This window comes from Notolepis coatsorum (genome assembly GCF_963971535.1).
Source record: "Notolepis coatsorum genome assembly, chromosome: 4".
Taxonomy (NCBI): Eukaryota; Metazoa; Chordata; class Actinopteri; order Aulopiformes; family Paralepididae; genus Notolepis; species Notolepis coatsorum.
Window position 1 is genome coordinate 24460220 of NC_140168.1, and position 22868 is coordinate 24483087.

The 22868-nt window shown below is 43.9% G+C and overlaps 1 protein-coding gene across 1 annotated transcript in view; it reads left to right on the forward strand.

The window, feature by feature from the left end:
• Nucleotides 1-22868, forward strand: part of macf1a (microtubule actin crosslinking factor 1a) — a gene marked incomplete at its 5' end in the record, with an annotated part of 316154 nt that overhangs the window by 195073 nt on the left and 98213 nt on the right. Inside the window, 11 exon segments of the mRNA XM_084311883.1 lie at nucleotides 384-625; nucleotides 2515-2644; nucleotides 6204-6403; nucleotides 7234-7461; nucleotides 9214-9490; nucleotides 11461-12062; nucleotides 13976-14164; nucleotides 15514-15720; nucleotides 19569-19886; nucleotides 22461-22515; nucleotides 22518-22642. Of these exon segments, the coding sequence (XP_084168009.1) occupies nucleotides 384-625; nucleotides 2515-2644; nucleotides 6204-6403; nucleotides 7234-7461; nucleotides 9214-9490; nucleotides 11461-12062; nucleotides 13976-14164; nucleotides 15514-15720; nucleotides 19569-19886; nucleotides 22461-22515; nucleotides 22518-22642 (2573 nt within the window).

Genomic DNA, 22868 nt, shown 5'->3' on the forward strand with positions numbered 1-22868 from the left:
ATTTTACTCTACTCTACTGTATTTTACTCTACTCTACTGTATTTTACTCTACTCTGTTCTTCTCTATTCTTCTACTCCTGTATTTTACTCTAATGTATTCTATTCTACTCTTCTACTCTACTATACTCTATGTTTTTTAACTCTACTCTTCTATTCTACTCTACTGTATTCAAAACTATTCTATTCTACTATACTCTTCTACTCTATGCTGTTCTACTCTACTCTTCTATTCTACTCTATTCAAAACTATTCTATTCTATTCTATTCTACTAATCTACTCTACTGTGTTCTACTCTACTCTACTCTTCTGCTCTATTCTCACCAACCCACGTCTTAACCCCCCCCCCCCCCCCCCCCCCCCCTCTTCCTCCTCCCGCCTGCAGACCTGACGGAGCTCCAGGTGTCCGTGTCTGACGTCAGCAGTCGCTACGAGGCGCTGGGCCAGGAGGTCCGCGAGCGTCACGCCCGCCAGCACGCCTCCCTGGAGCTGAGGCAGAAGGCCCGGCACGGGGCGGAGGAGCTGAGCCGCTGGCTGGGGGACCGGGAGCACAGCCTGGTGCAGCAGGGGCAGACGGCCTCCCCCTCCAAGCCCGAAGTGGTACGCGCCCAGGCCCAGGAGAACAAGGTGAGGGCCGCGTTCATCCATCTCCCCCGAGAGAGGGTATGAGTCGCGTTGTGTTCAGTGACTGTGTTTTAGATACCAACGTCAAAAACACGTTACAGTACCTCATGTTGGCCTTGTCGATTGATTGATTGAAAATTGTATTAACAGATTGTAGAAGGGGTACAATACAGTACGGCTCAATACACACAATTGTTAAGGGGATGCAGACCAGAGAAAGACTTTAGTCTTGTTTACATCAGGGTCCCCCATTTTCAATTCATCATGACATTTATGACATACACAACATACAGATATACAGTACTGTAACATCCAGACATTTATGACATACAAGATATACAAATATACAGTACTGTTTATTTACAGACAGAGTTTCTAAAAGAGAATATATACATTTGATGGGGAGGAAACTGTACATTGAGTGGGGGGGGGGGGGGGGGTTGGACATGTTACGTGCTTAGAGGGTGCATCCACTATATTGACTGCATTCTGTGGGTTGGTTTGTTGGTTATCGCTGCTGTCGGGACAAAACCTCATAACTCCAAAAACCCAACTTTTCAGCAGATGAAAAAAACTAACACAGATTTGAGTGTGAATAGAGTTAGGAGGTTTAGACAGATGATCGGTTTAATGCTTTCCCATTGTTTAAACTTTGTAAAACCCACACACATATGGAGGATGATCTACGGAGTTGATTTATATTAAAAAAAATATATTAAAAAAATGGAGTTATGAGGTTTTGTCCCGACAGCAGCGTTATGCTACTTATACACACCTACATATAACTCTGTATGATAACATAATGCTGTATATACCTTATATATATATTTATTCTTACCATGTTTATATATATATATATATATATATATGTCTGTACATACCTGCACATAATCCTTTTACATATCTGTATATACTGTATATACATATCCCTTACCTACTCTTACTATTTACCCTGCTGGCCAGTATGACTACTACCTTTCTTTATACCTGCATCACTGTACACATATTAATAGTACAACTCTGTCCATAGTCTGATTAGCACTATTACTCAGTAGTACTAATTTATATATTTTATACTCAGTTGAATCACCTGCACATTGTATATATGCTATTGCTCTTTACTGCTGCATTTGTACTCTGATTGGATGGCAAACTTCTTGTCATTGTGCTGCACTTGTGCTGTATAATGGCGATACATTTGAATCTAATCTAATCTAAACAAGACAAAAAGGGGCTCCCAAAACAAATTCTCACCATTATAAATTATGCTGTATAATGACGATACATTTTAATAAATTTTTTATCTCTACATTGACATTCTAATTTGTCATCTTTTAAGAGACACATTTATTTTTTTTATTTATTTATCCTTTATTTATCCAGGAATGTCCCATTGAGATACAAGAGGACTCCAGGGAGTCCTGACCAACACGGCACACAACAAGTTTCAACATAAAACAGGGCATTAAACAAAAAACATACAATTCAAATATAAATACAGAAGGCCATTTGTGCAGTGGCAAGGAGCATAATCAGATCAGCAATAGCATCAGGTAAAACAGTTACATGTTTCATAAAGGGCTAATCGTAGCATACCTTTAAAAGCATTCACAGTAGGAAGTGCCTCTAGACAAAGTTTTACTTGCAGCGCATTCCATAAAAAGGGAGCATAGTGGGAGAACGCAGCTTTACCAAGCTCTGACTGCACCAAAGGAACATTTAAAAGCATCCCATTTGCTGCTCGTCTGGTATTAAAAAAGCAAGTATAAAAGGACATTGATCCTGGCACGTATTTTACACAGACTAAATCAGTCCTTGTGCATGCAGCAGCATTAACTACAGCTAAAAGACAAAGGTAAATGTTGTTGTTCTGTCGTCTCCGTCTCCTCCAGGCCCTGCTGGCGGAGCTGACGGAGCACTCGGGGCGGGTGGAGGAGCTGAAGAGCACGCTGAGGAAGCTGATCTCGGACAACCCAGACTCCCCCGAGGCAGGCGGCTGGAGACAGCAGCTCCAGGAGATCGGTGGGTCTTCAGAGAGCATATTGAGTCATATTCAATCATATTGAGTCATATTCAATCATATTGAGTCATATTCAATCATATTGAGTCATATTCAATACAACTAGGGATGCTCGATATTGGCTTTTTTACCTATACCGATATTGTCCAACTCTTTTTTTTTTTTTTATATATTTTTATTTTTTGCACAAATCTCTCCAACATTCCAAACATCTCTTTCCACATCATCATATTCAATTTCCAGGATTTGCCTTTTTCTTTTTTGTAAGAACATACAAAACATGTAAAGGACTCATACAAATACATTAATAACTGACATGGAAAATAAAAAAAAGACTTACGAAAAAAGAAACATACTATACTATACATTATGCGTATACATTCCTGATATATATACCTTGCATGTAGACCGAACTACCTTCGAGCAGGTATGTGCTGCATCCTCTATCGGGATGCCACCCTTCTCCATATTGCATGTGAGAGAAAGCGCCCCAGACATATGCAGTTGTGCATGATAACATGCATGTACGCATGTCTCCGACACATGTATGCGGGTACGTGTATCACGTAAGCATGTGTACATGCCTCATATGTGTGTGTGTGCATCTTCCTGGTATGTGACTGTACTCCTATCTCTTGTGTGTGTTTCGTATCCATGTGTGCCTCTGCCCCCTATGTGAGTGTATATCTCAGATGTGTATATATATGTGCGTCTCAGCTACGTATGTGTGTGTCTCCTATATACATGTGTATCCCCCTTATGTGTCAGTGAAAGCTTATATTTCAACTATGTGTATATGTAGGTATGTGTATGCCTATTTCCTATAAATGAGTATGTGCATGTATGTGTGCCCCTGACGTGTATACCTTATCCTTGTGTATATGAGTGTGTGTAAACCTATTATGTACACATATGAATATGTGTATCCTAGATACTTGTATGCGGCTATACCTGCGCACATGTGAGTGTGATAGAGACAGTGACCGTTCCATAGACACACCATCCGGACATAAAATATATGTACATATATACACAATACATTATAAAGCACAAGTACCATCAGATCAAATCCCCTTTTTCATATTCATCCTTGATAATATTGTAATCCCATCTTAATCATTTGTCCCCAGACCGTTCAGTCAGGTGTAGAAAACTGTCCCATACCTCAGCGAAAATATCCTCTCTCCCTGCGACTCTATACGTCACCCTTTCATATGATGCTGTCCGGAACATTAGTTCCATCCATTCTTTAAAAGTAATATCAACAGGTGATTTCCAATGTCGTAATGCAATTCTACATCCTGATATCATGGCCATTCTATACCACATTCCCCGGTATTTAGGCAGTTTAATCCCTTTCGGTACTATACCCAAAACACATGCCATTGGGGCGTTATTTATCTTCACATTCAAGACCTTACTTAGGAATATCACAATTTGATCCCACATTTTCCGGACCTTCTCACATTCGTACAACATGTGCAGTAAAGTGCCTGTCTCCTTCTCACATCTCCAGCAGATGTCACTGTCCCTTAATTTCAGTCTGGCCAGTTTACTAGGCGTCCAATAGCTTCTGTTCAACACTTTGTAAAAAATAAGTTGTGATTGCGCCTCCCTAGAGAATTTACTCCATTTGGACACCAGTTTCTCCCACATTTCCTCAGTAATATCCTCACGTACATCGTTCTCCCAGCTCAATCTCAGACCCGCCAATTTGGGTGCATTGTATTCTCTTATAACATCATAAAATCTTGACGCACCGCCTTTCCTAGATATTGTCCAACTCTTAATTTCCGATACCGATATCAACCGATATCACATTTTAATGCCGATATCGGCCGATAATATCAGACATAATTTCTATAGAAATGTAAAAAAAAAAATTATAATTTGAAAACCGATACCGATATTTTCCGATATCACATTTTAATGCCGATATCGGCCGATAATATCGGACATCCCTAAATACAACCTTTATTAAGCCACATCTCCAGAGATCATATTGAGTCATATTAAATCCCATACAACCGGTATTCATCCACAAAGGCCATTTGAGTTTGGGGACATTAAGTAAAAACAGACAGGAAATGCACATATGCACAGACAATCAAAATGGCAGTTTGGGGACTATGTTAGGCTGAGTGCAATTGCATTTAAATATTTTTTATAAAATAATAGTAATCATCATCATAATAGGATTAAAATAAATAAATAAGGAGGTAGTCAGTGAACTTTGAACTTTACTCCACTACACTCCAAAGTAAATATTGCACTCTTTACTCCACTCACTGTATCTATGTATAGAGGACAACACAGTTTGGAATGCAAGGGGAGCCAGCAAGGCCTTTTTCTTGAGAGTAGTCAAGTTCCCTCATTGCCATGAGTAAGCATTACTTTGGCTTTTAGAGTGAGACCGCTCAAAATAAATATACGTAAATACAAACATATATATATATATATATGTATATATGGCCAGAGCAGGGAACCTTTTTATTTCTCACATTTCAACCCCATGTGGATTCAAGACACGCTCTACTGGATACCCAGAGCATGAGTCACAGAGTGAGGGAGGGAGAGGGAGAGGAAGAGGGAGATGGAGGGAGGGAGGGAGGGAGAGAGAGAGAGAGAGAGGATTTGGATGGGTGGGCATGGAGTAAGAGGACTGAATCAGTTCTACGTGTTTGTTTATAGATTGTGTGAATGAGGTTCAAATGCAGTAATAGATGAACAGCCATGGCTGGTGTTCTGCAGTCTGACTGCTGGCATGTCTGTAAAGGACTGTTCACACTGTTAAGCTTAACATTTTCATTCAAATGGTCCTACATCTATAGCGCTGGTACGCATCTCCATTTTCTGTACCTTGAATAGTCCGGTTTTATTTATTTCTCAACCTGCAATAGAAATATCAATGATATGGATCTAAGGTATACATTTATTTATATATTTTAAGCTGTGATCATAATATTATTTAGCAGGTTAAAAGATTGACGTTTCACACACTGAGATATCAACTCATTACAATAGTCGGATTTTATTTATTTCTCAACCTGCAATAGAAATATCAATGATATGGATCTAAGGTATAAATTTATTTATATATTTTAAGCTTTGATCATAATATTATTTAGCAGGTTAAAAGATTGACTTTTCACACACTAAGATATCAACTCATTACAATAGTCGGATTTTATTTATTTCTCAACCTGCAATAGAAATATCAATGATATGGACCTAAGGTATACATTTATTTATATATTTTAAGCCCGTTTTGTGATCATAATATTATTCAGCAGGTTAAAAGATTGACTTTTCACACACTAAGATATCAACTTATTACAATAGTCAGGTTTTATTTATTTCTCAACCTGCAATAGAAATATCAATGATATGGACCTAAGGTATACATTTATTTATATATTTTAATGCAGTTTTTAAGCTGTGATCATAATATTATTCAGCAGGTTAAAAGATTGATGTTTCACACACTGAGATATCAACTCATTAAAATAAGTAGAACACAAGCCGTTACCTCACTCTCCTCTTGATTGGTCACTCCCTCAGGCTGTCGGTGGGAGAAGGCCAATCAGACCGCGGCGCAGAGGCAGACCGAGCTGGAGGCGTGCGCCGACCGGCTGGGCAGCTTTGCCTCCGCAGCCAATCAGCTGGGTCCCTGGCTGTCGGAGAAGGAGCTGATGATGAGCGTGCTGGGACCGCTGAGCATCGACCACAACATGCTCAACACGCAGAAACAACAAGTGCAGGTAGGGGGCGCGCACGCACACACACACGCACACACACACACACACACACACACACACACACACACACACACACACACACACACACACACACACACGTGCACACACACACGCAGGCGGGGACACAGACAAATAGAATTACAGCAGGTGCAAGAATTCATCCAAGCACAGTGAAAATAAATCACATTGATTGATAAGTGTATATCTAAATTCCAGACTAACTACGGTACAGTAGACTATCTACATGTACAGTAATCTCGATTCCAGACTATCTACGGTACAGTAGACTATCTACATGTAGATTAATCTAGATTCCAGACTATGGTATCTACGGTACAGTAGACTATCTACATGTACAGTAGATTAATCTAGATTCCAGACTATCTAGCGATGTTCGATATTGGCTTTTTTACCGATATACCGATATTGTCCAACTCTTAATTTCCGATACCGATATCAACCGATACCGATATATGCAGGGTTTCCCCCCCCAAAAAATGGAATAATTTCAGGTAATTAACATTACATATCTCTTGTCGTGGAATTAACACAACATTATGCATACTTTTCACAATACATTAAATAAGAATTTGTTCTTACTTGCTTGCCTGGGTAAATAAAGTAAAAATAAATGTAAAAAAATAAGACTATCTACATGTAGATTAATCTAGATTCCACACTATCTATGGTATCTACAGTACAGTAGACTATCTACATGTACAGTAGATTAATCTAGATTCCAGACTATCTATGGTATCTACGGTACAGTAGACTATTCTAGATGAATCTAGATTCCAGATAGTTAAAGTTATGTCCTCTACCCTCTCTTCCAGTTCATGCTGCGAGAGTTCGAGACCCGACGGCCCCAGTTCGACCAACTCACCCAGTCCGCCGAGGGCATCCTCTCCCCGGCCGGAGACGGCCCGCAGGACCCCAAGGACCTCGCGGAGGTCCGCGCCGAGCTGGGCTCCATCTCCCAGCAGTGGGAGGACCTGACGTCCCGACTGAGCCAGAGGTCGGAGAACATCGGCCAGGCCCTGGGCACCAGCGAACGCTACCAGGTACGGGCTGGTTTGCTCCAGATTGAGGGTGTTGTGGAACATGGTGATGTGTGCACAGATAGAAGTATCTGTTCACGTGTACTAGGGCTGACCTCGACTAGTCGAATAGTCGACTAATTGATCGAAAGGAACCGTAGTCGAATGCCAACCTCTTAGTCTAATGACATTTTTTGTAATCTTTTTTATTTATTATATATTCTTAAAATAAATTCTCATTCTTTCCAAAAGCAAAGAGGTCTAGAAGTGTGGCTAACGCTAATGGCATGCATACCAGCGAGGCTAACTGCCTAAGAAAACGGGCACAGAGGCACTGAAAGAGGATTTCACACACTAGAAATATCAAGATGTATCCATCAGTGGACCAATTGCATGCTTTCGCAGAGGACAAGAAGCCTTCAGTCGACTCCTTCAGACATTAAGCACCCCCCACAGCCCAAATGGAATGATAAAAAAATAATAATAATTGCATTCGGATCTGCACATTTTGGCTAATCAAAGTCGACTATACAAATCCTTAGTTGGGGACAGGCCTACTGTGTACAATTAAGTTTAAGGTTATTTGAATCCCCATTAGCTGTTACAAATGGCAACAGCTACTCTTCCTAGGGTCCACACAAAACAATAAATACAAACAAACAACATAATTAAAAATAATAACAATAAACATAAGAAACAATATACATAACATAATCAAACATAATTCCCCCCCACACCCATCCAACCCAACCCACCTCATCACATTAGCATTATACCAAAATATTACAAATATTACAAAATGACTAGTAAAATAATAAAATGTTATATATCGAGCATTGTGCCAAAAGTAACCTTTTTACTTGCTTTTTAAAGCTTTCTTTGCTTGTTGCTTGAGTAATTTCACATGGCAACCTATTCCACTGTGAGCTGGCCCTATACATAGCAGTTATTTTCATTGCATTTGATCTCGGTAGAGGAATTGAAACATGACCCCTGGTAACTTGTCTTGTCCTGTGCTCATGTCTGTCTTGGGAAAAGGTTATTCTTGAGTACAGGCAGCTTGGTTGTTTAGACACAGTTCTATTCCTAAATAGTGTAATGAAGGCTCAGGCGGGCGTGTTGTATTTGTATGATGTTATATCGGAAGCTACGTCTTTCATAGCAGCATATCGGCAGCATATCGGGGCTCGGGAGGTAGAGCAGTCATCTGGTAATCCGGAGGTTCTTTGATTCCCGCTCCTCCCGTGTTAAAGTGTCCTTGAGCAAGATACTTAACCCCTAATTGCTCCCGATGAGCAGTTTGGCACCTTGCATGGTTGCCTCCGCCGTCGGTGTGTGAAGGTGTGAGGGAATGGGTAAAATGTGAGGAACAAATTGTAAAGCCTTTTGGATAAAAGCTGCTATATAAATGCATCATTTACCATTTATTTAGTAGCACGTTTGTGTAAATAACTCTCTATAATCCCACATTAAATAACAGTTTAAAATGTAGGACTGACTATAGAGTTATTACCAGGGTTCGCACAAGGTCCTTGAAGTGCTTAAAGTGCTTGATTCGTAACAAAAAAAAACTCAAGGCCCGGAATTCCTTAAAAACAGCAAATTTTTTTAACAAGGTGCTTAAAAAGTCATTGATATTCAAATCGACCATTTGCATTGAAAGTTGTTCATCCATTTTGTTCTGTATTACACACAGTATCGGTCAATAAAGACAACATCCTAACCGTCATTGGAACTGTTCTGTAACAACACCCCACTCTTCTCCTGCTCCTCCAGACCCTGCTGAGGGAGCTCTCCTCCAGCGTGTCCTCCCTGGGCGACCGGCTGGACAGCCAGGCCTCCCTGAGCGCCCAGCCCGAGGCGCTGAAGCGGCGCCTGCAGGAGACCGGGGAGATCCGCTCGGAGCTGGAAACGAGGCGCTCTGAGCTGGCGGAGGCCGAGACGCTGTGCGCGGAGCTGAGCGCCATCGTGGTCGAGCCCTACCTGAGGGAGGAGCTGAGCAAGAGGCTGCAGAGCGTGAGCCGCCCGCTGAGGACCCTGGAGGAGAGGGCCGGTGAGTTCACAATCAGAAAGGTCTTTCTTACCCAAAAGCAGGGGTGTAAAGTACTTGAGTAATTGTACTTCGTTACTTCGTACTGCATCACTGAGCACAGAGTGACAGTTACCATCTTCCTGGACTCTTACTTTTGAAACAGCACTGTGCAATATTACACCTACTGTAGACCTCAGTATATTTTTACTGTATTTATTTACTGTATATTTTATTCCATTTTTATTCTATTTTATTCTACTCTTATCTTAGGCAATTTGATTTGTTTTGTTATTCTTATTCGTGACCTGTTCTGTCTAAATGTTTAATGTTGAGAGATTTGCAGTGTCAAATTTCCCTCAGGATAATAAAAGTATTTCTATTCTATTCTATTACAATACTTAAGTACTGTTTTTGGGGATTTGTACTTTACTCGAGTATTATTAGGTTTGTATACTTGTACTTTTACTCAATTACATTACTTTTTACTCCTTACATTTAAAATGCAGACCTACAAAGTACAAATCTTGCAGGTCCAACTATTTTAATTAGTATTTGTTTCTCTGGCCGAACAGTATCATTATCTGGTTGTATCTTGCTGCACAGCGGTTGTAGATCACTCCGAATCTATATAAATGCAGTCCATTTACCCATTACAAGAGCCTTCATATCAGATAAGACTAATTCATATAAGATAAGATAAGACTAAGGCCATGTCCAGACGAAACCGATTTCGGTCGTATCAGTCAAAGTATTTGATCGTATGTACCTTTCATCCACACGGAACTGCGTTCTGGGAGCCTGAAGACGCTATTTTCTGAAACCGGCTCCCAGAGTGCGCAATTCTGAAGACGCTCCCCTTGCATCACCGTCTTTACAAGCGATACAAGTCTTTTCCTGAACCGTTGACGTGATAGTCCACCTCTCCCTTACCCCGCAAACTCCCACATCACAACAACAATGGCATCAGAGTAGTTGCGTTCGTGTTACAGAAGCTATTGAGCTTGATCGGGCTTGTCTTATATGTCCAGATATGTCCTGGCTAGAAGTGTTTATTAAACACCGGGAGGCTACTGTGATGATACTAGCCGATACACGATACTAGCTAGAGATTAGCGTCACATAGCTGGCCTTTTTCGGAAAACCCAAGTAGTAGCCAAGCACATATTGTTCCATAGCATACGCCTTCAGTTGATCATGACAAATCCTCTCTTACCTTGACGATTAAAAAGCCTCCATAATTTAGTAAATAGTATTCCCATGGCTGGTGTTGAGCTGTAGCCAGCCAGCTAGCATTGATGCTATTCAAAATGTTATCAACATTAGCTAAATAGCTAACCAACTAAATACAATAGACAGTGGTATCCTGAGGTAACGTTAAATACAGACAGCGTTTGCTAGTCGAAATGACTGGACACAGGGACAAGTTAAACATCAATCAATTACTTTAATACAACACAGGTAGTTTGAGCCGCGGTCGCTCTCTTTCTCTCCACTCCTTTAGAAACTAACGTTACGTTAGCTAAAAATCACAGAACCGGACGACACAGCAACGAACAACGATAACACTTCCGGCCGGGGGTTTTCAAAATAAAAGCGACGTCTAAAACAGGAAAGACATTTATTTTGTACATTTGTGGCACGCACTTATTTCTTGAGACGTTTTCGTTTTTACGGAAAACTTTTTTTAAATAAACGAAATGAAAACGAAAAAGATCAAAATCGTTTTTCGTCTGGACAAGGCCTAAGGCTTCGCTACATGAAACCCCCTTAAAAAAAACATCTCTCTCCTGGGATCCAAGGTATTTTCTGAGGTGCCATTAATAAAATAGTTCTCCTGGAATTGTAAAAGTCATTAGCGGAGAGTTGTATGTAGTCCAACAATGTCCCCTTTCAACCCCTACGAGGGCAGTTGAGTGAATTTGTCCCATTTATTTAGAAACCTATTTATTCCTCCGTTGACCATTTTGTAATGATCCCGTCTCCTCTCCTAGCGGACGGGCTGTCGCAGCTCCAAGCCGCCCTGTCCTCCACCCAGCAGTTCCACCAGATGTACGAGGAGCTGCGCTCCTGGCTGGACCACCAGGCGGAGCCCCGAGACTCCTCCTCCACGGACTCCCTGCCCTGTCGACCGGAGGCCCTGCGCTCCCTGCTGGACCGGGCCGACCAGCTCCAGAGGGGCGCGGCGGCCCAGCGGGGCTCCTACGAGCTCATCCAGGCCGAGGGGGCCTCCCTGCTGGCCTCCCTCCCCGCCGGGGGCGACGAGCGCTCGGCCCTGCAGTCCCGCCTGGCCGCCCTGCGCCACGACTGGGACGGGCTCACGCAGAGAGTGGGCGACCGGCAGAACCGGCTGAAGTCCACCCTGGGCAAGGCGGAGACGTACCAGCAGCACCGGGCGGAGCTGAACCCGTGGCTGGCGGACTGCGAAGGGAAGGACGGAGAGATCCAGCCCTCTCTGGAGCCCGCGGCCCTGGACGAGGCCCTGCAGAAGGCCAGAGGCCTGTCCATGGACCTGGAGAGACGGCGCCCCCTCCTGGAGGCACTCAACACCGCGGCCGACCAGCTGCTGGAGCAGTGTCGCGTCGGGGAGGAGGAGGTTGGCGTGCTTGTTTTTTCAAATGTGGTCTTTTACTTCGTATTTGACTGGCCACATTCCAAGTGTATCGAATTGCAACTTTAGTGTGTACTGTGCAAATGTAACAGTGAAGTGCAATAGTAATATACAATGTACAGGTGATTAAACTGGGTATAAAATATATAAATGAGTACTACTGAGTAATAGTGCTAATCGGATGTATGTACAGAATTGTAGTATTAATATGTACAGTGATACTGGTATAAAGACACTATGGTAGTAAGTCATACTGGCCAGCAGCGTCACTAGTAAGAGTAGGTAAAGGATATGTATGTAGTATCTATGTAAAATGATTATGTACAGACAGATGTGGATAAATATATACAGTGTATACAGCATTATTCTACATGCTATCATACAGAGTTATATATGGGTTATATGCAGATGTATAAGTAGGTATATAGGATGATTATATGCAGGTATATTCACACGGATATGTATACAGTAGATATGCAGTAAATGTAAATATGTAATGGATATATGAGGTATATACAGCACTGTTGTACATGCGATCATACATACAGAGTACATGGGTAGACGATAGCGATGTGGGTACAGTAGGTTGTTCACCCCCACATTCATTATCAGTTGTACCACGACTTTCGACCAGTTGTACTTGTGTTTTAACCTCTTGTGACAAACGCACTAAACTCACACACGTGGCAAACCAGGGGTGTAAAGTACTTGAGTAATTGTACTTTGTTACAATACTTAAGTACTGTTTTTGGGGATTTGTACTTTACTCAAGTATTATTAGGTTTGTATACTTGTACTTTTACTCAATTACATTTCGGAGAGAAAAAAAACATGCTTTTTACTCCTTACATTTAAAATGCAGACCTACAAAGTACAAATCGTGCAGGTCCAACAATTTTAATTAATATATTTGTTTCTCTGGCCGAACTATTAATCCTGCGGCCGCACTTTATTTAAAAACAGCCAATCAAATCCCCATCGATGGAAAATGAACCCGCCCATACCCATGCTGATTGGTCCTTGTGCAAGACTAGAAAGCGGGGATCTTTGATTAAACACCTGCTATCAGACGAATAGACAGTCAGAAAAAAAAGTTTTTACTTTAACTTTTTAGTACTTAAAGGAAAACTCCAAAATTTTGGGAAATTAGCTTATTTAACATCTTCCCTGGAGTTAGACAAGAAGATACATACCTTTTTTGTCTCTGTGCGTGCATTTTAGCTTTGGGAATAGACGCTCCGTTAGCATAGCTTAGCTTCATCACTGGAAGTGAGTAGGGGCCGGAGCCTTACAGTGCCTTACAGTGTATTGCAAGGTCTGACATTGACCAAACTTGATATGCATGACCTTGGTGGGCTCTAGGTCAACTCCTGAAAAGGGGGTCAATGTCAGACTTTGCAATCAAAAGTTAGGGGGCTAATAACCCTTGCCATAATTTCAGTGTGCCCCCTAACTTTTGATTGCAAGGTCTGACATTGACCCCCTTTTCAGGAGTTGACCTAGAGCCCACCAAGGTCATGCATATCAAATTTGGTCAATGTCAGACCTTGCAATACACTGTAAGGCACTGTAAGGCTCCGGCCCCTACTCACTTCCAGTGATGAAGCTAAGCTATGCTAACGGAGCGTCTATTCCCAAAGCTAAAATGCACGCACAGAGACAAAAAAGGTATGCATCTTCTTGTCTAACTCCAGGGAAGATGTTAAATAAGCTAATTTCCCAAAATGTTGGAGTTCCCCTTTAAGTACATTTAAAAGTAGAAACGTTTAGACTTTTACTCGCGTGTGTTTTTAGCCAGATACTCTGACTTTTACTTGAGTACGACTTTGAGACGGTACTCCATACTTTCACTTAAGTATAATTTCTGGGTACTTTTTATACCCCTTGCGTGGCACTAGGTGCGCGACGAGAAGGCCCAGCTGAACCGCAGGGTGGACGCGCTGGGAGAGAAGCTCCAGGGCCGCTCCTCCCAGCTGGAGGAGCTGGCCGGCCGGCTGAAGGAGTTCGAGGAGGGCAGGCAGGCGGTGGAGAGGAGGCTGGAGGCCGCCAAGCATCAGATCGAGGTCCAGGAGGCGCTGGGACCGCAGGTAGTCGAAACAAGTTCAAGTTCAAGTTTGTTTTTATTTGTCACATATAGGGGTGTAACGATGCATCAAAATGCATCGATCCTAATGTGACGATTCAACTGCATCCATTTGAAAATGTTAGAAAAAACGAAATGTTTTTTTTTATGTTTTTTTTTGTTTGTTGTTGTATTGTTTTTATTGACCTATACTCCATTCATGCTGAGTGAATCAGTTCCCCCAACCACATTTGTGTATTCAAAATGTTTTGGGGAAATGTATCGAATCGAATCGTGGTCAAATGAAGAGATTTCATGATGCATTGAATCGTTGCCTGAAGAATCGTAATCGAATTTAATCGTTGTGAGGTTGCATCGTTATATAACGTACATGTACTCTACAGTGAAATGCTTGGTTCTGTATGAGCCCCTGAGAATGTGCTTCATGTAGTAAAAGAGGAATAACACTACAATATATAATACAATATACAAGCTAAAGTACAACCTGAGTACAATCTAAGTACAGTGAGTAAAAACAGTTTTGGCGATTAAGTGTAACGGGTTGAGCGGCCAAATTCATCTGTCTTTGTCACTTTGTTGTTACAGTACAAGTGATGTAATGCGTTTGTAATATTGCAGAGACGACATACCGGATGTCACTCTGGAATGGTAGCCAGTGACCACGGCTGTGGTTAGTTATGCTTCCCTCGACATGAGAAACGACGGAAATCCTCGCCGTCGACGAGCTAAACGGATAGCGATGTATCCATCGCTTCCAAAAAGTGAAGAATTGTCAGAATTTACTATCGACGTTTATTACAAATCTAGTGGAGACCTGTCCAACAGAAATTATTAAAAAAAGACAAATGGACAGATCAATATAGTCGCTCCCGAGTATTAACAATCTGCAAGTTGTATGAAGAATATATATGTACCGTACGTGGATTGGATACACAATCATATCCTGGATCATATTTAATAAACACAGTAAATCACACTGGCGGGACACAACCTCATAACTCCAAAAACCCAACTTTTCAGCAGATGAAAAAAACGAACACAGATTTGAGGGTGAATAGAGTTAGGAAGTTTAGACAGATGATCGGTTTAATGCTTTCCCATTGTTTAAACCACACACACATATGGCAGATGATCTACGGAGTTGATTTATATAATAAAAAAATTAAAATGGAGTTATGAGGTTTTGTCCCGCCAGCAGCGATATGATCCAGAATAGGACATATGAATATTATACAAGTGAGTAACGGATCATAGCATACAAGCAGAGACACATGGTTAATTAAAAACACACGTCTCCTGGTCTTCCACTTCATTTTAAATAAACGTGTGTGTGTTTTCCCTGTTGTGCTCCAGGCGTGCAGCGCTAAGAGTCTGGAGCGGCTGAGGACCCAGCAGGAGGGCCTGAGGTCCCTCCAGCCGCAGGTGGTCTACCTCCGAGACCTGGCCCAGGGCCTGGTGCAGGACGCACCCCAGACACCAGGGGGCAGCACCGAGGGCGCACAGCGGCTGCAGCAACAGGCCACGGACACCGAGAGAGGGTTCGGAGAAGTCACCGAGAAGGTTAGCGGGGCGGGGGGGCAGAAGAGTCTTGTCTATATGAAAACAGAGCTGGGGTAGAAAATATGTTGGGAAATTGTTTTAGATATTGCAGAACTGAACGTTGCAACGATGATGCAACTCTGGCGCCTGGTCATTGAGGGCAGTAAGAGTTCCATTACAGAATTCGGAGCCAGCGTTGCATAAAACATACACGTGGAAGGGTTAAATACCCTTTGGGGGGGCGACAGTGGCTCAGGAGGTGGAGCGGTTTTCCGGGTAATCTGAAGATTCCCAGTTCGATTAACCCACTCCTTCCAGCAGAGTGTCCTTGAGCAAGACACTTAACTCCCTTAACTACTTGGCACAAGTTGTGTAAAGCGCTTTGGATAAAAGCTGCTATATAAATGCAGTCCATTTACCCGTTACTAGAGCCTTCATATCAGATGAGACTAATTCAAATAAGATAAGACTTCGCTACATGAAACCCCCTTAAAAAATTGTCTCTCTCCTGGAATCCAAGGTATTTTCTGAGGTGCCATTAATAAAAACAGTTCTCCTGGAATTGGCTGATAAAGGATTCGGCGTGACGCTCCAGCAGATTCACAGGACGTTAACACTAGAGCTGTGAATCTTCACTGGCCTCACCATTCGATTAGCGGCAAGGTGGTGTAGTGGTTAACACTGTCGCCTCACAGCAGGAAGGTCCAGGGTTCGATTCCCGCTTGGGGACCAGGTTTCCATGATGCCAGGTACCCAGGTGGGGGATCTCCCAGGCCTTTCTGTGTGGAGTTTGCATGTTCTCCCCGTGCTCGCAAGGGTTTCCCCCCCATAAGATAAACCCAATGGAAAAACATGCACAACAACAGATCGCTAACGCTGTGGCGTCCTTGACGAAGACGGACAGGAGCACTTGGATTGGTCCCCTGGCGCGGCTCACGTTGACGCCTGTCTGCTCCCGGCTGCCCTTGGGGGGGGAAGGACGACGGGATGGGTTAATCGCAGAGACGAATCGCATCGGCGATTCTAAAGAGACAATGCATGCGTGTGTGTTCCGGTGTGTGTGCTAAAAAAAAAACGAACCGCTGTGTGTACCGCTAAAACATTGAGTGTCGTTGCATGCCGAATAAAGACCTCTGCAACAGGTCCTGCATTATTATTATTATTATTATTATTCGATTAGATTACGATGCATCTCGATGCAGCTCGATAATATATTACGTCCTCAATTTTATAATCTATATTACTGCACATGGCTACTTTTTCATCAATTAATACAAGCAGTCGGATACATTTACTTTTATTTAGAAAGTTCTTAAATCAGAATTGTCAAAATAAATGTCTTTACTAGTGTTGCAGGATACAGATACTAGAAAGGTATCTCGATACCCAGCTGTTAAAAACGGTTCAATACCCTTTTTATTAGTATCAGTATTAGTATCAATACTTTTAGAATTTAGATTCATAGGGCGGTAAGTAACACCCTGCAGATTCACAGGGTGGTAACGCGACACCGGTGCAGCGTTTAGGGAGAGGGAGAGAGACCCCCGCTGTTGTTTTGCTTGGGCTTCTTAATTACACAGTGCTCTGAAGAGAGGCTGGGGGGAAGGAGGAGGAAGTGGCTTAGCAGCAGTGGTCCATTGTAGCACATAATAGCATAGTGTGTCTACCTTTTCTCTCTCTCTCGTTTCTAGTTATTGGGTTTCAGTGTTTCACAGTGTGGTTCCTTTTCCCTCGGCTGCTCTCTCTCTCTCTCTCCAAAGAAAGCCAGCGATTGTCCAAGATGTACTCGAGTCCCGTAGTTAAGACATAGAAGTGACACTCCTTATGTTACAGTTTAACCCACGGGAACAGATGGAATGATAAACACTTAGTGAGTTAGTGCATCACCGACAGTCTGTGCGCCCGGGACTGTAGCTGGTGATTTAGTACAAAGAGGGAGCTATTTATACCCAAGGGTCATTGTGTAAAAGGGTGTCTGAATGCGCGTGCGTGTGTGTGTGTGTGTGTGTGTGTGTGTGTGTGTGTGAGTGTGTGTACAGTACATGCACCACAGACAAGTGTCTACATGTTTGAGCGAGAGCAGAGCAGAGTGTAAGCCATCACAATAGTTAGTGTATTTGAGTTATGGCCGTCATAATACCGTATGGTCCTTGTGGATATTCAGCGTGTTAAATCGTAGTTTTGAAATGTAAACACCGAGAGATTCTAGAATCCATGACCTTTTTCATTATCTGTCCATATTCTGCGATACAATTTCCAAATGTATCCGTATAAGGTGACTGAAGTATATATTATATATACAGTATACAGAAATCAATGTGTATCTGAACCCCACATATATCTGTATATCGGTTGATATCGGTATCGGAAATGAAGAGTTGGACAATATCTGTATATTGGATATCGGTAAAAAGGCCAATATCGGGCGGCTAGGTGGTGTAGTGGGCAAGGCGCTCGCCATCGACGCAGGAGACGCTGGGTTCGAGCCCAGCTCTCGGCATTGCTATCAGCTTGGCTGGTCGTTCACACTAATACAATTGGCAGTGTTAGGGGTGGGAAAGCTGATGGGTGGGTCCTCCTGGGCGTTGTGTACAGCGACCCCTACAGTTCGGTCGGGGCGCCTGCACAGTGAGGGTAGGATCTGGAGGGAGGTAGTGTGACCTTCCACACGTTACACTCTCCCAGTGAGAATCTGCGCGGCCAGGCTGGCTGCCGGCTGGCTGCACATGTGTCGGAGGAAAGCATGTGACAGTCTCCGGCCTCCCGGACCAACAGTAGGGGGGGGTGCGCAACAACCAGGAAGGGGGTTGGGAATTGGCATAACGACTAACAGTGGGGATGGGAGAAAAATCGGAAAAAAGGAGGGGGAAAAAGATAGTAAAAAAATAAATAATAAAAAAGCCAATATCGAACATCCCTAGTTGTTACTGATGGAGTTATTGTCCGGTCCCCGATTATAATATTGATCTGGTGCTGCTGTTAAACGGTGGTTGGCACTAGAGAGCGGCTGAGCTGCTGGAGGTGATTCAGCTCTCTGTCTCACGCCGACTGTAACACCGTCCCATTTAAGTCGATTGCTTTGTTTTAGTGTAAGAATCCCCAAATGTGACATGTCATTGTTATTTAGATTTTATGGTCATACCTTTATTTCATACTAATTATTCGACTCCACAAATACCTCATATATTCTTGAATGAAGCACTTTTCTATGCAAACTAAGATTAATCTCTCACTCTCCAACTCGCTCCCTCTTTCCCTCTCTCTCTCCCCATCTATTTCTCTCTCCCCCCTCTCTCCATCTCTTATCACCCCCTCTCTCCAAATCTATCTTTCTCTCTCCCCATCTCTTTCTCTATCTATCTCCCCATCTCTCACTCTCCATATTTCTCTCTCTCTCCACCTCTCTCTCTCACTCTCCACCTCTCTCTCTCACTCTCCCATCTCTCTCCATCTCTTTCTCTCAATCTCTTTCTCTCTTGCTCTCTCTCCATCTCTCTATCTCTCTCTCTGCCCCTCTCTCTCTCTGTCTGTCTGTCTCTCTCTCTCTCTCTCTCTCTCTCTCTCTCTCTCGTCTCTCTCTCTCTCTCTCGTCTCTCTCTCTCTCTCTGTCTCTCTCAACCCTCTCTCTCTTTCTCTCTCTCTCTCTCTCTCTCTCTCTCTCTCTCTCCTCTCTCTCTCTCCTCTCTCTCTCTCTCTCTCTCTCTCTCTATCTCTCTCTCTCCTCTCTCTCTCTCTCCCCTCTCTCTCTCTCTCTCTCTCTCTCTCTCTCTCTCTCTCTCTCTCTCCTCTCTCTCTCTCTCTCTCTCTCTCTCTCTCTCTCTCTCTCTCTCTCTCTCTCTCTCTCTCTCTCTCTCTCTCTCCCCCCTCAGATCGAGCAGTGCTGCTCCACCCTGGAGTCTCGTCTGCAGGGCGTGGGGGAGGTCCAGTCTCACGTGCGGGACGTCTTCTCGCGCCTCGCCGACCTGGATGACGAGCTGGACTCCCTGAGCCCCGTGGGGCGCGACGCCGACTCGCTGGCCTCCCAGGCGGACGCCCTGCGTGGGTTCCTGTCCCGCCTCTCCACCCTGAGGGCCGAGCTGGACGGCCACGGCTCCGACTGCAGCGCCATGCTGCGCCGGGAAGGCTCCTCGCCAGACCTGCTGGCCCTCCGACGAGAGACCGAGGCCCTCAGCCGACAGGCCGGCAAGGTGAGGAGAAGGATGGTTGGAGGTGGAGGTGGTGATGAAGGTGGAGGTGGTGGTGGAGGTTGTGGTGATGGTGATGAAGGTGAAGGTGGTGGTGGTGGTTGTTTCCATAGATGTAGATTTAAGATGTAAATATGTCCCCCTCAAAAAAATATAGCTAATATGAAAGACAACCCCCTCCCCAAAAGAGGTAAATAATTAGGGGGTCAAAACATTTATATATAGAATAGAATAGAATAGAATAGATCTTTATTTGTCATTGTTGTACAACGAAAATTTGTTAGGAACATCACCACTGGCATACAAACATAAGATATAGCATGTGCAACCCACATAAATGGCATAATCATACTCCCTTATTCAATAACAATGCACTCCTGATTGAAAAACGACCTATAAGATTCCCTAGATGGGAAAAGCAGGGCATACACACATTAGGAGATGTTTTCACAAACAGGGTTTTTGTAGTTATGAGGAAATACACAAAAAATTTTATCTCACCAGTTCAGTCTGCTGGTTCCGGACTGGATGGATCTATACCTTCGACCAGAGGGCAGCAGTTGAAAGAGATGGTGTGCTGGTGGTACTGGTCTTGTAAGATGTTATTTATACGCCGTAGGCAGCGGGAGGTAAAGACTGTGGAGATATCTGGGAGGCTAGCTCCAGTGATCCTCCTCGCAGCCTTGACCACTCTGTGGAGGGCCTCCTTCTCTGCCCTGGTGCAGCTAGAAAACCACACCAGTAGTCCGTATGTGAGTACACTCTCTACTGCGCAGTGGTAGAAGTTGGCCATCAGTCCCTGTGGGAGTTTAGCCCATTTAAGCTTCCTGAGATAGAAAAGGCGCTGCTGTGCTTTGCCCACAGCAGAGGCAATGCTGACCCCCAGGACAGGTCATCAGACATCGTCACGCCCAGAAACTTAAATTTTGAAACCCTCTCCACCTCCTCATTCCCAATGAGGAGTGGAGAGTGGCTGAGGTCACCAGTCCTGCGGAAATCGATGATCATCTCCTTGGTCTTCGTGGGGTTGAGAGCAAGGTTATGACCATCGCACCACTCCACTAGTTGCTCAACCTCCCTCCTGTATGAGGTCTCATCATTCCCTCTGATGAGGCCAAGCACTGTTGTGTCGTCTGCAAATTTTACTATGAGGTTAGATGGAGAGGAGGAACAACAGTCGTGTGTGAAATATATCCTTCTTACCTGTAACTATAATAATACAGGAGAATAAATAATATTTATTTGAAAGCAATACAGAATGCCTGAGAGCCTTACTGCATTATATTCCATTATTATCTTTATTTTTTTTAACCTTTATTTTACCAGGTAGTCACTTGAGATCAATGATCTCTTTTTCGAGCAAGACCTGGCCAAAATGGCAGCAAAACAAGAACAAACATACAATACACAAACACAGACGGGGACATAAAAGGCTACAAAAGGGATACATTTTGAGCTGCAGCAAACTTGGATGGGATTGGGGGGAGATTGGAGGGTAGGGTAAAAAAGGTAGAAAGAGGAGGGGAGGTGAAGAAAGATTATATTTGTGTCGGCGGGTACCTGAATATTGTCTTTTCCGTTACATAAATAAAGACATAAATTGATGCAGAAAAGGCACAAATGGTTCACCGGAATGCAGGGAATTATGTGTTTGACGCTCAAATGTCTCAAAAGTGCCCCCCCCCCCCCCCCCCCTCACACTCTCCCATCCCTCTCTATCTCTATCCATCTCTCAATCTCTTTCTCTCTTGCTCTCTCTATCTCTCTCTCCCTCTGTCTCTCTCTCTCTTTATCTGTATCTCTCTCTCCCTCTGTCTCTCTCTCTATCCTCTCTCTCTCTCTCCCTTTCCCTCTCTCTCTTTATCTGCATCTCTCTCTCCATCTTTGTCTCTCTCTCTATCTGTCTCTCTCCATCTCTCTCTCTCCCTCTCTCTCTCTTTATCTGTCTCTCTCTCACTCTCTCTCTTTCTCTCTCTCTATCTGTCTCTCTCTCCATCTCTCTCTCCCTCTCTCTCTCTCTATCTGTATCTCTCTCCCTCTCTGCCTCTCTCTCCCTCTCTGTCTCTCTCTCTGTCTCTCTCTCTGTCTCTCTCTATATCTGTCTCCCTCTCTCCATCTCTCCCTTTCTCTCTTTATCTGTATCTCTCTCTCTCTCTCTCTTTATCTGTATCTCTATCTCTCTCCATCTCTCTCTCTCTCTCTCTCTCTCTCTCTCTCTCTCTCTCTCTCTTCATCTGTATCTCTCTCTCTCTCTCTCTCTCTTTATCTGTATCTCTATCTCTCTCCATCTCTCTCCCTCTCTGTCTCTCTCTCCCTCCCTCTCTGTCTCTCTCTCTCTCTCTCTCTCTCTATCTGTCTCTCTCTCTCTCTCCATCTCTCTCTCTCTCTCTCTCTCTCCATCTCTCTCTCCCTCTCTGTCTCTCTCTCTCCCTCTCTCCCTCTCTGTCTCTCTCTCTCCCTCTCTCCCTCTCTGTCTCCCTTGAAACCAGACCTACCCTGGTTGTCTCATTCATTCTTCATTAATGTCCTAATGTCCTCCTCCGCTCACGTCTTGCTTCCTGCCCCCCCCCCCCCCAGCTGAGTGAGCGCGGCCAGGCCCGGCTGGACCAGATCGAGCAGGCGGCCCAGAGGTGCGTGAGTTCTACGGGCTGGTGGGCGACCTGCAGGGCCTGCTGGGACGGGCCGAGGAGGGGCTGAACGCCCAGGCCGTCGTCGGCACAGAGGTGGACGCCATCAAACAGCAGCTCCAGGAGTTCAAGGTAGGAGGGAACAGCCTCTGTGTGTGTGTGTGTGTGTGTGTGTGTGTGTGTGTGTGTGTGTGTGTGTGTGTGTGTGTGTGTGTGTGTGTGTGTGTGTGTGTGTGTGTGTGTGTGTGTGTGTGTGTGTGTGTGTGTGTGTGTGTGTGTGTGTGTGTGTGTGTGTGTGCATGTGGGTGTGTGTATGCATTTATACACATGTATGTGTTTGTCTGTGAGTGTGTGCGTG